General features: G+C 40.7%; 1 protein-coding gene across 1 annotated transcript in view; it reads right to left on the bottom strand.

Annotated features, from left to right (window-relative positions):
- The window catches only part of PIP5K1A (phosphatidylinositol-4-phosphate 5-kinase type 1 alpha), a 46,148-nt gene that overhangs the window by 10,562 nt on the left and 19,055 nt on the right, over positions 1–16,531 (bottom strand). Inside the window, exon 13 of the mRNA XM_042782316.1 lies at positions 800–940. Coding sequence (XP_042638250.1) covers positions 800–940 — 141 coding nt within the window. The remainder of the gene's footprint in view (positions 1–799; positions 941–16,531) is intronic.

The following is a 16,531-nucleotide window of genomic DNA, read 5'->3' on the forward strand; positions in this document are numbered from 1 at the left end:
GCACAGGGAGACAGCTCAGGGCGCAGAAGAGTATGGAGGGATGGACACTGGGAAGAGGTAACTATGGGGAGGAAGTGGGAGGGGAGCTGTTGCATTGTAGATTTTGGTCAATGACATGAGACAATGTATATTATGTGAGCTGCTGTGTGAAAAGTGAATTTGCTCTGTAAATCTTCACCCAAATCAAAAAAAAATTAAAAAAAAAAAAAAAAAGTCTGCTTTGAGCATTATGCTCTTAAGATCTGTCTATACAGATCAAATTGACAACATCAACCCAAAGGATAAGATAGAAAACTTAGAGGACAATGAATTCATGTTAATGGGGAAGAACAATCTGGACAAAGAGAGTGAGAATAGAATGTAATCAATGCCAATGAACTGTACATGTTGAAACTGCTGAACTGGTGTATGTCCAGTTGTGTATATTCTCAACAACAAAACACACTTTATGGGAACTTCAACCTGACATTCCTGGCTCTCAAGACATCTATTCTAAAGACATCTATTCTAGAGGGAAACTAGAAATAACTTCAACACAGTTGAAGTGGTTTTGCTTTTACGAGATAACTGAGTAACTGGCAAGATTTAAAGATATTTTAACTACTGAGAATTAAAATCATTTCAGTACAAATCAGGAAAAAAACAAAGTTGCTGTTTACACTGAATAATAACCATGTGGTCTGGGCAAAAGTAGCCTCGTGGAATCTGCCAAAGAGTAGCTGTCCATATATCATAGCAAGTTACAACTGGGAAAACCACCACCCACCTACCAAGTCCCCTCCTCCTCTGGCCCACATACTTGGCCAGTGTGATCAGGCCCACGTTGTTCTCAGGATTGCTGCGGGTCTTGGAGTGACAAACGATGTTGACAGCGTCCTGTTGGGCCTGCAGCCGGGTGGGCAAGAAGTCCCCATTCCGCATATACTCACTGTTATCCACACTGTCAGGTTAGGGATCAAGGAGGGAAAAGCAATATTCTGAAACATTAAACATTCTCTTCAACCCCAGGAACCCCCTTCAACACATCTCTTACAAAATGTACTGTGGTGTACTACAGTGGTTCTCAGCCTCTATGGATCAAAGAATCACCAACTTTTTTCTTTTTTTATATAAATGACCAAGGCTTACCCCAGAATTACCAACTCAGAATGACCACGGAAGGAAAATGTTTTTTAAGCTCCACGAGTGATCCTGATGAGCACCAAAGGCTGCAAGCTACCCTTTTATAAGCCATATTTAAGAATTATAAGTTTTAAATTGTAGTCAATGTCATGAGACAAAGTGCATGTGAACTACTGTATGGAAAGTGAGTTTGCTCTGTAAATTTTCATCCAAATCACAATTAAAAGAAATGCCTCTAGCTCCAGTGGGCCAGGAGCAGGTGGCAGAGCTGGACCCCAAGGTTGAAGGGCTTTCACCCAGCCCCTAGAGCCTGGCACTTTGAACTTGGACTTAAAGCCTCTAAACTTTAAGAGAATAAACTCCTGTTTGTTCAGCAAAAAAAAAAAAAAAGAATTATAAATTTTGTCATGGATGAATATTCTAAGTCTGCCATTAAAATGGGAGTATTCCAAAGGCAGAAGTGAAGAAGGTAGCTTAAAAAGATTTATAAAACACACATTTGGTGGCATTGAGCAAGAAAATAATGTGGCCATCTGCTTCTGTAAAGACACAGCCTAGGAAAACATGGGTATATGCGTGGACAGGCTGAACTAGTAGGTATGTTTATGGATCGGGGAGTGTACCCAAGACCATGTGTAGGGTTGGCAGACAATGGTCCTATAAGTTTATTTGTACAATCTGACTTTCCAAGTATAGTAGAGCTGACAAGAGGAGCAAGGCTGTAGTCACTTCTTGGTCACAGCCAGCTACCCAGAGGGACCGAGTAGTTGAACCTGTGGGCTTGGGGCCATAGTCACATGGGACATCAAGCTCAATTGGCATAACATACTACACAAAACATTGTTCCACCTCCTACTTTGGCAAGTAGCAACTGGGATCTTAAAAGCTTGCAAGCTGCCATCTAGATGCAACGATGGGTCTCTCCTCATCCAGAGCAAAGAGGAATGAGGAAAACTGGAGATTCATAGAAACAGGTGGTCCTAGTGACTAGTACACCATCCGATCTGCAGCCTATATGACTATGAGACCAGAACTAGATGGTGCCCAGCTACCACTGTCAACCACTCGGACGGAGATCTATGTAGGAGATCCTGGATAGAGAAGGAGAACAATGTGGAACAAAACTCAAATTCATTTGGAGGAAAAAAAAAAAGGGGGGACCAGGTTTGCTGGCCCGACAGAGCCTGGTGGAACCACTGGGACTATGGCCCCTAGCTGCCCTTCAGGTCTGGAACTGAACCCACACCTGTGGCTTCCAGAGAAACAAAAGACAGGCATATGAGTTGAAATTTACCTGAGGTAGATATACTCCTTGGAGAAAACAATCATGGGAGAAAGAAGGGTTCCTTATGTACAGGTAGACAGCTCGGGGGGCAGGAGTACATGGAGGGATGGACACAGGGAAGAGGTAACTATCGTGAGGAAGTGGGAGGGGAGCTGTTGTATTGTGGAAAATTGTGGTCAATGTCATGAGACAGTGTATGTGAACTTCTGTATGGAAAGTGAATTTGCTCTGTAAATTTTCACTCAAATCACAATAAAAATAAAATAAAAAATTTTAAAAAATTAAGAATTAAAGAAAAAGACACAGCCTAGGAAACCCTATGTGGCAGTTCTACTCTGGGCTATAGGGACACTATGAGTCAGAGTAGACTTGAAGGCAATGGGTTGGGGTGGCACTGTGTGCAAGAAAGGACAGTACAATAACCTGGTTCAATGCTTAACAGCTTTGGCAGCTGGACTAAATTGCAAAAGTGAGGTTTCCGGGTTTGCAGCCTCTAAGTTCTCTCATCTCTTCTACCCCTGCAACTTTTCATAACCTAAAAGATCCCATATAATATGAAGTACAAGCTTCAGTGCCCAGACACCAAAAGAGGTAGTAAAAAAAGTGGTTTTACAAGTGCCTAAACAGGATCAACTCTTGATTACCTCTGAGGTCCTTGAGCTCTACAAGCCAATGATTCGCTTCATACTGATAGAAGGAAGAAGTGTCCAAGACACCTCCTTTTTATTGGCAAGCAAACTATGGGCTTGGGGAAATTTTTTTTCTTTAGTATGCTTTGTTTGGCAATAAATACAAACCAAAAATGGTGAAGAGGTAATTAAGAAACTACTGGTAGAAAAGGCAATACAGGTAATCCTCAACTTATGATGTACTCAAGTTGGATAACTTGCACTTATGATTGTCTGGTTTTGTTTTTTCCATCTTATTAGCAGAATGTACAATATACAACACGCAGTAGTGTAGCTTGTTGATGTTATCATTCTCAAATGTTCACTTGCAGATGTTCAATTTTATAACTTACTGTTCAATACACTGCCATATAGAGTTAGTTTTCTAAACTACATCAGGGGTTTCAGTCGCTTGAAACAATCCAAAACAGACTCAAACGCTGAACATTTTGTTAAAGTTGATAGGCAGATTTGGGAAGGAGTGAGATATTACTGCAAAATATATAAAGAAAAAAGGACCACACAGAGAACTCTCATTAATTTTCTGACTAGAAATGCCATCAGGAGCTCTGGTAGCGCAGTGCCTAAGGCACCTGACTGCTAACCAGAAGGCTGGCAGTTCAAACCCACCAGCCAATCCTCGGAAGATGGAGCAATCTACCTCCGTAGTGATACTGCCTCGGAAACCCAAGGAGGGGTTGCTATGAGTCACGTCCCACTCGACGGCACATAACAACAACAACAACATTCCTAGGGATAATGCAGATGATCCAGAACCTTCCACAAGCAGAGTTATTACTGTAACTGCCAAAATGCCAACATCGTCCAACTCTTTTTCAATGTCAGAGTAAATATTTATTATTTGTCCAACTTTTTATGTATGTATTAAAATATATCAGTAAGTTAATACACAATGTTTCCAACCCCTAAAGACAAATAAGGGAGCTATGGTAGCATAGTGCCTAAGGCACCTGACTGCTAACTAGAAGGCTGGCGGTTCAAACCCACCAGCCACTCCTCAGAAGGAAGATGGGGCAATCTACTTCCGTAGTGATACTGCCTTGGAAACCCAAGGAAGGGTCGCTATGAGTCGGATCCGACTAGATGGTACATAACAACAACAACAACAAAGACAAATAAAGATCGTGTTTACAAAGATACTGAAAATAAGAGCCAATAATAATGGAAACAAACAAACAAACAAAAAAACTAGTATTTGACTTACATCAGAATCAAATTATGATGGAATCATCAGAACAGAACCTCATCATAAAGTAGGGACTTACTAATTTAGTGATCCTGATGAAGTTGCTTAATTCCTCTAAAGTTCAGTTTCTGCACCTGTGAATGAGTTTTATTATACCTACTCTCACAGGGTTGAGAAGGAGCTCTGGTGGCGTTGTGGTTAAAGCACTAGGCTGCTAACCAAAAGGTTCGAACCCACCAGCTGCTCTGCAGGAGAAAGATGAGACATTCTGTTTTCATAGAGATTTACAGCTCTGGAAACCCTATGGGAAATTCTACTCTGTCCTATAGGGTTGCAATGAGTCAGGATTGACTTGAAGGCAGTGGGTTTGGTTTTGTTTTTGGTTATAGGGTTGCAACGAGGATTAAAGGAAAAGACTCAATTGTGGGCAAGACCAGTAGATAGATGGGGGCTTCAGAATAAGAAAGGGGGCTTGAAGGATAGGGATAATTGATGTGAAAAACAAGACAGAAGCTCTCATACTTTTGTCATGTGTCAGAACCATTTGGGGGCAGGTGGATGGGGTAGATGTTAAAAATGCCTTATTACCATGTATGCATCCCTAAAAAACATACTGTTTAGTTTTCCCAATTTTAACTTTATATGAATAGAGTATCTATGTATTTCTGTGACTACTTTTGCTTAACAGTTATTTTTTCCTAACAAAAATTCATAACAGAATAAGGATTTTAAAGATATTATACAGCTATTCCATAATGTCCTTATTAACAAAAGAATAAATAAAAGGTGCTGGACTCTCCTGGCTGGGAATTTGACTCAACAGATCTAGAGTCAAAAACCTGCATTTTCAATAAACTCCCCCAGAGAATTTAGATGCACATCAAAGCCATGAGGCCCTACAGAAAAAAAGAGATGGCCCTCATCATCATCCTGAGCTTAAGCTATTAAAACAAAGTTGCTGTCCAGTTGATTTGACTCATAGCAACCCTACAGCACACAGCAAAACTGCCCCATAAGGTTTCCACATCTTTCTCCCACTGAGTGGCTGGTGGGTTTGAACCACTGACTTTTTGATTAGCAGCTGAGCACTTAACCACTGCTGTGTCACCAGGGCTTTTTAGGCTATTACAATAAGCTACCAATACGTCTTTCTGGAACTTATTTTTCCTCTTATGCACCAAGCCAGAGCAATATTCGTAAATGCCATTTTGTATACAGCTCTGCCCCCCAACACTCTCAAAGTTTTTTCAATAGTCCTGTATTAAAGGATGCAGGACAGAGTTCAGCCTCCTCAGGGTGACATGCCTACCTAGTCCCAACTATCTTTCCATAAAACAAAAAATGAACTACCTTAAACCAATCTTATATTAAAGTTACACTAGTCTACTCTCTGTTCCATAAATATGCCTTTATACTTCAGCAGCTTTGCTTATGCCCTTCTCCTACCTGTAACAACTTAATGATTTCTCCTCCTCAGCATTCTAAGTCCCTTTAAACGCAACAAACGCAACACACTGCCGTCAAGTCGGATCCGACTCATAGCAACCCCTCCTTGGGTTTCCGAGGCAGTATCTCTCCAGAAGTAGATTGCCCATCTTCCTTCCGAGGCGTGGCTTGTGGGTTTGAACTGCCAGCCTTCTGGCTAGCAGTCACATGCCTTAGGCACTCCCTTTAAGGCACCTCTTAAATGATTCTTTGAGGCATTCCCAAGTACCACTGCAATTAATATATGCATACTGTTTTAGTCTGCAAAGCACTACCATATACATTTTCCCTTCACAATACTCTTCTGCTATACAAGTAGATGTTACTATCACTTCCATTTTACAAATATAAAAAGTGAGAGGTGAACTAACAATCTCAAGAATACTGATCTGTAAGAACCAGAAAATATGGGTTTTTGGATTTCAAATCCTGTCCTCTTTCTACTCCGAAATGATCTTTCCCAGTTGTTGTGGGGAAATAAATTTGCCAGATTTAGCAAATAAAAATACAGGACATCCAGTTAAATCTGAATTTCAGATGAACAATAACTTTTAGTATAAAAAATTACTGTAAGTATGTCCCAATCATTGCACAGGGAATATTTGTATTAAAAAGTTATTTGTTGTTTACCAGGAATTCAAATTTAACTGGATGTCCTGTATTTTATCTGGCAATGCTATCCTTCCCCAAAAGAGGAGTCTGTTCCCCCTATCTGGTGACTTGTATATTTGTGCACTATTTTGTATTATATCCTCTCACACTTAGAAGGAACCCTTGAAATTGCATATAAAATTGTCATCAGCTTCTAATCCTGCTCAGCTGAAATACGAGCTTGATGAAGAAAGGAGGTAGCCTAAAAGGACTAGTAAACCATGCGATTCTCAGCCAGATGACCCTGAGACCAGAACTAGATTGTGCCCAGCTACCGCTCTCAACCATTTGGAGGGGGAATTGGTGCAGGAGATCCTGGATAGAGTGGGAGAAAAATGTGGGACAAAACTCAAAATCATTAAAAAAAAAAAAAAAAGACCCAAGTGTGCTGATCTGATGGAGCCTGGTGAGAGACCCCTGAGACTATGGCCCCTAGTTACCCTTCAGATCTGGAACTAAACTCACATCCTGTGGCTTCCAGGCAAACAAAAGACAGGTATATGAGGTGAACATTTACATTAGATAGATACACTCCTTGGAGAAATCAATCAGGGAGAACAGAAGGGCAGTGTTTGCACAGGGAGACAGCTTGGGGGGCGGGATGGCATGGGAGGGAAGGACACAGGGAAGAGTAACTACACGGAGGAAGTGGGAAGACAGCTGTAACACTGTGGGGAATTGCAGTCAATGTCATAAGACAAAATGTGTATGAACTGCTGTATGGAAAATGAATTTGCTCTGTAAACTTTCACTCAAATCACAATATAAATTAAAAAAAAAAAAAAAAAAAAAAAGGGAGGCAGCCTAGCTCACTGAATTGGAATCCCTGTGTCAGAAAACCCTGGGTTTAAATCTTGGCTCCACCACTTACTAGCTGTGTGCTTTGAGAAAATAGGTATCCTTGTCTGCCAAACCAGACTATTTACCTTGAAGCGCTGCTGTGAAATGTGAGATAAAGTAAATAAAAGGCCTGACACATAAGAAGAAATTTTTAAATTTTGAAGAAAAAGAAAAGATAAGAGTTCGGGAAGGTTGAATGGGACGAGAATAAAGTTTATAAACGCTGTTTGTAATCTCTATTATCTTGAGAATAAAAGGGCAGAAGACTTTCAAGAATGACTCTGAGAAGCACAACTAAAGACAGAGTTGGGACTGGTCTAGAAAAGACAAGGTGGGAAAAGAGAAAGGAAGAAAGGGCCAGCAGTCCAATGAATGTCCGCGAGATAGGGGTGCAAGGTGAGGGGACCCAGGGCCTGTCCTCCTCCTCTCCTGGGCCCCAGGATGACTCAGGGAGTCTCATCGAGTTCCTTCTCTCCGAACCCCAGGTCGCATCTCGCCCGTTAACCCCCCGTCCCCACCGCAGACCCACCCGCCCTCCGCATTATACGCGTCCCCAACCCAGGTTCTCCCCTGACGGGGTGCCGAGGTGGTTCCTCACCAAACCATAGTGCTTTCCAACACCATCTTGCCGCTTTCCTCCCTCCCTGACCGGTTCTTTAGCACGGTCCAACAACAACTCCTCCAATTGGCACAGTGCTCACCACCAATCACAGGCCTCGGCTCAGCCAGCTGTTTCCGCCTCCCTCCGCCGCACTGCATTATCGGATTTGTAGGCTCAGCGAAAACGAAAGGACTATTTTGTGGGCTCCTTGTAATACTGCTACGAGCTGTGGTAGCGTAGTGCCTAAGGCATTTGACTGTTAACCAAAAGCCTGGTAATTCAAACCCACCAGCCACTCCTGGGAAGGAAGGGTGGGCAATCTACTTCCGTAGTGATACCAACCTGGAAATCCAAGGAGGGGTCGCTGTGAGTTGGCTCCGGCTCCACTGCAGTGGGTTATCTCCCTGAATTGAATTTATTTGCGTGTTTAGCTCCCCCATTTAATTAAGGAATGAAAAGGTGTATAATCTTTGCAATCCCTGAGCCTAACACAGAGCCTGACATATGGTAAGCCAGTGCCATCAAGTCAGACTCATAGCGACCCTACAGGACAGAGTAGAACTGCACCCATGAAGTCTCCAAGGCTGTAAATCTCTACGGGAGGAGACTGCCCCATCTTTCTCCCACAGAGCGCCTGATTGGTTTGAACCACCAGCCTTTTCATTAGCAGCCCAATGATTTAACCACAGCACCACCAGAGCTCCCTTAACATATGATAGGAACCCAGAAAAGGTTTGATGGATCAATTAATCTCCAAAAAATAAGTAAGTAAGAGACAAACCAGTAAATCATTTTGGTTTGTTAATCAACGATAACATTCAAAATGTTTTGGATTATCCTTTCCTAAACACAGACAGACACACAAACACACACACAAATAAAACTAGAAAATGAAATCCTAGCTCTCTACCTGGGGTGTATTTGGTCCAGGTATGGCTTCATAACAGCATACTTGGAGACTGGAGAAAGGAGTTCTGTAGATACTACCTAGATTGTTAAATTTTAACAGATATGTTCAAAAGCTACTGGTAACCATCATAGCTTGTATAAGAGAAATTTTCCATATTACTGGGGGCGGGGAGCCTGTCAACATAACCAAAGACAGGAAAAGGGGAGAAAAATCGGAAAGCATTGGGAAAAATATAGTGACAAAATCATTTCAAACATAATCACCAAAATTATTTTTTTAAAAAACAGCTGCACAATGTAGACAGAGATACACCAAATTAAGTGATAATAAAGAGACAGGAAAAATATGTATCAGGCAATAAGTAGTTATATTAAATATTGCACAAAATAAAGGGCAACACAACTGAAATTAGATCGAGAAAAGAGTATTTTATAAAAGATAAAATCCACCAATAAAAAATGTTCTAGGTTAATCAGACAGAATAATGCAACTACAAAAACAAGTTGAACATTATTATGGACTGAATTGTGTCTCCCCCAAAATATGTCAAGTTGGCTAGGCCATGATTCTCTGTATTATGTAATTATCTTCCATTTTGTGATCTGATGTAAGTATTCTCATGTTGTAAATCCTAACCTCTATAATGTTAATGGGGAGTTCTGGTGGCATAGTGCCTAAGGCATTTGACTGCTAACCATAAGTCTGGTAGTTCAAACCCATCAGCCACTCCTCAGAAGGCAGATTGGGCAATCTATTTTCATAGAGATACTGCCTTGGAAACCCAAGGAAGGGTTACTATGAGTCAGATTCGTCTCAACAACAGTGAGTTTGGTTTGGTTGGTATAATGTTAATGAGGCAGGATTAGAGGCAGTTATATTAATGAAGCAGGATACAAACTACAGGATTAGGCTATATCTTGAGTCAATCTATTTTGAGATATGAAAGAGATTAAACAAGGGAGAAGAGATCAAAGGAGCCTACTACCACCAAGAAAGAAGAGCCAGAAGCAGAGACCATCTTTTGGACCCTGGGTCCCTGTGCTGGAAACCTCCTAGACCCAGGGGAAGACTAATGCCAAGACTCTTGGAGATACCCAAGGAATGTGAGACCCACAGATGTTGAAAAGAGACAAGGACTTTCAGTGTTAACAGAGAGAGAGAGAGAACCTTCCCCTAGAGCTGGTGACCTGAATTTGGATTTCTAGCCTACTAAATTGTGAGAGAATTTGTTTGTTAAAGCCATCCACTTGTGGTATTTGTGTTATACCAGCACTAGATAATTAAGACAACCATCAAGGATAATTTTAAGTTAGTATTCTTCTAAATGAAGAAATAAATATAAACATGCAACCCAAACAAAGAGCTGAATGAATGTCATCGCTTTTCTGAAAAAATATGATGCATGATGTTTGTGCAGGGAGATGTTGCTCTCCACCAAACTCAGCTTTAGTCAGCATTTAATAGATTGTGACCAATTTTTTGGTTACTATATTTTTTAAAGTCTATGGAAGCACTGGTGCTTCCATAGTGCTTGGTTCTACAATTGATGCCAATGGAAGCAGCAGTCAGGACATCAGACAACATATAGCACTGGACAAGTCAGCTGCAAATGACCTCTTTCAAGTGCTGAGGAGCAGAGATGTCTACTTGAGGACTAAGGTGTGCCTGACATGAGTCATGATATTTTCAATCGCCTCATATGCATGTGAGAGCTGGACAATGAAAAAGGAAGACCAAAGAAGAATTGATGCTTTTGAGTTGCAGTGCTGGTGAAGAATGCTGAAAGGACCACGGACTGCTAAAAGATCTAACAAATCTGTCCTGGAAGAAGTGCAGGCACAATGCTCCTTGGAAGTAAGAATGGTGAGACTTTGTCTTACCTACTTTGGTCATGTTATCAGAAGGGACCATTCCCTGGAGAAGGATGTCATGCTTGGTAAGGTGGAGGGTTGACGAAAAAGGGGAAGGCCCTCAACAAAATGGATTGACACAGTGGCTGTGGCAATGGGGTCAAGCATAGTGGAGCTGGTGCAGGACCAGCTGGTGTTTCATTCTGCTGTGCATAGCGTCGTTATGAGTCGTAGACGACTCAATGGCACCTAACGACAACAACATTGAAGCGTTGGAAAATATACAAAATATAATGACCATAAAAATGACAGTGAAAACTAAGTCAAATATGACTGATTTGATTGAACCTGGTGAAGGCAGAACTAATATTTACCTCAAATAGAAATGTTCTGTTAAAAACTGTTATCAGAAGTTTCACAATTCAGGGCTGTTTATGCACAGGGAGACAGCTCAGGGGGCAGGAGTGCATGGAGGGATGGACACAGGAAAGAGGTAACTATCGGGAGGAAGTGGGAGGGGAGCTGTTGTATTGTGGTAAATTGTGGTCAATATCATGAGACAAAGTGTATGTGAACTGCTGTATGGAAAGTGAATTTGCTCTGTAAATTTCCACCTAAATCACAATAAAAAAAAAAAAAAGTAGTTTTACAATTCAAAGTTACATGAATTGCAACAGTGCACACAAAGATGAAGCCTGATAGATTCAAAAGTAGAACAAGGGCTCTATAGTGAAAACACCAAAACCAATTCATTCATTTACCTCTGTGCCAGGCAATCTTCTGGGCACTTGAAAAGGAACAGAACAAAGCCTGCCCTCAGGGAGCACACATTACTATAGGGGAGGACAAATAATAAACCAGTAAGTGTGTGTATATATATGTGTGCATGTGTATAGTCAAATCTATATATATTCAAATCATGTTAAGTATTATAGAGAAAATTTAGAGATGGTTATTATTTTTAATAAATAGGATGTTAGGGAAACCTTACATTTGAACAGAACCCAAAGGATACTTGGGACAAAGAACAAGTGCAAATGCCTTGAGGCAAGAGTGTACTTGGCTTATGTGAAGGAGAAGAAGGCCAATAGAAGAAAGGAGAGAATGAGGGTAGAGAGGCAAAAGAAGTAAAGACAGTGGATCACGTACAACTTTAAACCCATTTAAGCACTTTGAGTGAGATAGGAGCTGTTGGAAAGTTTTGAAAGAAAGATTGACATAATCTGACTTAATGTTTTAAGAGGATCATTCTGGTTGTGGCACAAAAGAACAGGAGAGAGATTAGTTAAGAGACTACTTCAGTAATCAGATGATATGATGGTGGTTTATTTTAGCATGTAAGCAAGAGGTAAATGTAAGCAAGAGGTAAAAAACACATGGTTGGGTTTTGAGTATGTTATAAAGGTGCAAACCTGATAGGATTTACCGATGGATTTGATGGGGGATATTATCAAGGAAGATATCAGAATTATCGGTTTAAGCAACAAGAATAATGGAGTTACTATTTCCTAAAATGCAATCAGAAACAGCTTTGGACTTCAGGTTTTAACATCTAGACATCTCAGTGGAGATGTCAAGTAAGTGGTTAGATATTATGAGTTTGCAGTTCATAAAATGTAGACATTTGGAAGTTTTTAGAATATTTAGATGATACTTAAATCACGAGGTGACAGCTGGATAGATTATATAAGGATTTTGTTGTTGTTGTTGTTATGTGCCGTCGAGTCAGACCGACTCATAGCGACCTCTTCTCCTTGGGTTTCCGAGGAAGTATCACTACAGAAGTAAATTGCCCCATCTTCCTTCCGAGGAGTGGCTGGTGGGTTTGAACTGCCAGCCTTCTGGTTAACAGTCAAGTGCCTTAGCCACTATGCTATCAGAGCTCCCATAAAAGGACTTCAGGCTATTGGAAAGCCTTTTTAAGATTACTTAGGGAGTGAATGTTGACTGAGAAGAGATTGAGACCTGAGACACTTCAGCCTTTAGAGGTTAGAGAGAAAAAGAGGATGGTGAGAGAGCAACTCATTGGTAAGGATAAGAACAAAGGAGTATCCCAGAAGCTAAGTGAAGAAATCATTTCAAGAAGGAAGAAGTAATAAACAGTCAAATGCTGCTAACATATAAAGTAAGATGACTGATGTATTTAGCAACATGGAAAATAAGACCTTAACAACAGATATTTTGGTTTGGGAGTGGAGGCAAAAACTTGGAATCTGAGAATAGGATCAAGTATATATGTGTAAAAATTCATTTGAGACAACTGAGTGACTTTGAACACTGACTAGACATTTCATATTAAGAAATGGTTTATCTTTTAGTCATGACAATGGTATTGTTATATTAAAAAAAAAAACGTTGGTTGAAACAATGAATCAGATGCCAACTCTGACTAGGTATCTTCCTAAATAGCTGGATTTGATGTCTTAACACATTAGACCAGATGAGGACTTTTAGCTTATTATCCTTTAATTTTCATTTCCCTAACTTTTAACTATACAAGTTTTACACCAATAGAGCCTACTTGTACCTGAATATGTAGATTGCAGTGAACACCTATAGATAAACAGCAAGAACTGCTCACCGCTAGAGGGACCCTCTGAGCACAAGAGAGCATTAGTACTACTGAGACAGGGTGAGGATAGAGCAGCTGAAGGACCATTTAAGCCTAATGTTATGTTTAAATTCCTACTGGGGAAAAATGTTTTATCCTTAGACACACTTGGGTTATGTCTTATTGGTCTTTTTTTTTTAATAACCACTCCTATAGAATTTTGTAAACATACTGGGTTTTTTTTTTTTTTTTCCTTTTAATCATGTCCTATTAAGGAGCAAAAACATTCCATGGTTTCCCACTGAACACAGTTTACAGTAAAAATTCCTCAGCCTAGCACTCAGGGTTTCCAGTGTTCCCTCTACCTATATCCAAATATTCTCACTCAGGTCTCCCTCCACAATTACTTTCATCATGGGCTCTTCTTTGTTCTTATAAAACAGACCACTCTCATGCCTGCAAGCCTTTGTGCTTAAGTAAAACTCTTCCCTAAAACTTTCAGACAACAGTAACCTCTCATCTCTTATTTTCTTCCACCTTTATGTTCTGTACCACTCGTTTAGAGAACTTAAATCCTCAACTGTGATCACATATAACATGCTTTTGTTTCCTAGATGCTTTCTCTTGAAGGACAATAACTTCTTTTGACCTCCAACTGCCCAGTACAGTGTTCTTTAGCTGCTGCATAAATATTTGTAGAATGAATTTGAGATGGGGGATAGTGGTATGGGGAGGGCAATGTTTAGTTAATCTGCTTCTCTCCAATGCTGCCCTTCCACCCATACACACATGCCTTGGAACAACAAGCTCACCTTTTTGTCCAGTTTCCCATCACAGTAAAACAGCCTAAGCTTAATCTTAAAGAAGAGATAAAACATAAAATTAAGGGAAACACTCTCTATACTTTTCTAAGAGTGATACCCTAGAACCAGGTCAGGGGTAGGAAAAGGGAACCCTAGAGGCAAGTGACTTGAAGCTGGTTTTCCCACTATTCTCCTTTCCTCCTTAGCCTGAGTGAATTTTGAGTTCTAGATCCCCAAATCTGTTTCACTGCACTGCAATCTAAGCAGGAGACTTATATTCATTCACAATCTTTCCTCGTCGAGGTTCAGTTGTTAAGATGGCAGGGTTGGATGCAGGGAGGTAAGGATGAAGCCATTTCCCTCAGCTTGAGTTAGACTGAAGCTGGAGTGAACGAACTGAAAAGGATGCAGCTTTTATTCAGAGCAACATGAACAACACTGAGCCTGGAGAGTCGGGTATACAGTGTATGATCAAAAAACAAGACCAACAGGAAGAAACCAGAGATCTAAATAACTGATAAAAGTTTAATACATTAAAACCAGGTATTTTATCACTTTTATATTGCATTTGCCATTTCTGAACAATACAAAGTAGAGGCAAATAGTGACATCCATAGAAACTGATTGCCCATTCCCTTTCCAGAGACTCAGCCCACCCTCAAATACTCCCTCCCACCCCCTACATAACTCTGTCCTGAATAAAACATTTAAATACATCATAAATAGTAAATTATGAAAACAAAACAAAAAAACAGCAAGAACTGTTTATTTCCTTCTCATAAAAAAGAACATGGCAGCAAAGACAGGCAGCCAGAAATTGGCTGGAGGTGTCTAATATAGACAGTTACTTGGGAGTATGGACTAACCTACTATCAAGGTAGGGTGGGATGGAGAGGGGACAGTACAGGAATTCAGGATCTGCCTGAGATGCCAGGCCCCTTTCTCCCTGCAAGAGCAGGAGGATCCATTTGATACAGAACCACAACCTCTGAACAGGACTCACATAGCCTGTTTTAACCTTTTCTGAATGAAGAGAGGGGACAAGGCATGTGGCACAGCAATGACCTCACCAGGGAAAGAATCTGCTGACTCCCCGTAACTTTTAAGAAAATACTCTTTAGCTTCATAAAATATGGACTGCCTGCTAAATAGACACAGGTGTCCCTTTCTCTCGCTCAGCTTCATGAACAGCACAACATTGTTGGAAAAGATGGGAAGAGCAAAGAGGAAATCTCCTTTGGAGAAGGCTCTAAATTTTATCTGGTAAAACTTTAATATTTAGAAAAACAAGCAGAATACATTTCAAATTGCAAAACAGTAATAATCATCAAGCCCTGGCAGTGAGGAGGGTCCTGCCTAGAAAGGGCTTTATTTCCTACCCCAAGTGTTTTAACAAAAGGGGTAAAAATTACCCCATGTCCCACTCTCTCCATTCCTTCAGCCATAAGAAATTCATCAGGAGAGGAGGAGTTAAAGAGGAGCTGCTCCCGGCAGAGCAAGCACCACACTTCTGCTTCACAAACACCAGGACTCTTCTGAGGAAACCCTATGAACAAGCATTTCTCCAATACTTTTGGAGTTTCGAAACTGACTGGCTTGGAACTGTGTGCTATGCACTGGATTTTTTTTTCCTTTTTTTTTTTTTAAGGGGAAAAAAAAAAGGTTTAGAGGTGGCTAATCACCCTTACACCACCAAAAACCTTTATCCTTTATGAAGGTTATGGGGATCTTTATGAAGGGCAGAGAGAAAAGAGCTAAGACAGGGATAATGTGCCAGCCAGTATGTCCTGAGGATAAAGAGTCCAGCTCCTGGTGAAAGGTAGATGAAGGGGAAGAAACCCAAGTCCAGCAACCCCACTTCCAGTATGAAGAAGGGGGTAGTTTGAAAAACTCAATTGTGGAAGCCAAGGTTAGCCAGTTGGAAATTCATGCCACCCAACTCTGGCATGGAAGGGAAGCTGCTGTCCTCAATTGTCCAAGGCATGAATGCCTATTCACAAGAAAGGGGAAGGAGAGGAAGTTCTTCAGGAAGGAGACAGAGAGCTCCCCTAGCTTCCATTACACTCCTTTTACGATGACCAAAAAGGAAACTCAGCATTGCTGGGGCAAAGGCTGACACCTTGGGATCACAGAGATGGTAGAATCTTTTTCCAGGTCTTCTGAGGTTTTATGCTCACTGAAAAGAGAAAAGGTACAATTTTAAGGATGTGGGGATATGAGATGAGGAGGAGAGAATGGAATTCAATGTAATTTCAATATGGCTGGCATAGTTAAATGTTTTCTTCCATTTCAGCCTTAGCTTACAAGTATCAAGGTACAAAAAATACAAAATAAAAATAGGCAATTTAGGAGGCACCCAGTCTCTCTAACTTTGCCAATTCCTTTCTCCATTCCACCAGTGATCCTCTTTGCACTTGTCAAAGCAATTATCTCCCCCATGTCCCAGATACTCACATGGGAAAACTCTGTTTCTGTAATTTCAAGCTTTTCCAGGTGGGATAAACTAATAGGAAGGAAAAAAAAAAAAAAAAAGAAATGGAACCAGAGAGAAGAATTAG

Source organism: Orycteropus afer, unplaced genomic scaffold, assembly GCF_000298275.1.
Source record: "Orycteropus afer afer isolate SDZICR_OR568_19922 unplaced genomic scaffold, OryAfe1.0 scaffold00290, whole genome shotgun sequence".
NCBI classification, from domain to species: domain Eukaryota; kingdom Metazoa; phylum Chordata; class Mammalia; order Tubulidentata; family Orycteropodidae; genus Orycteropus; species Orycteropus afer.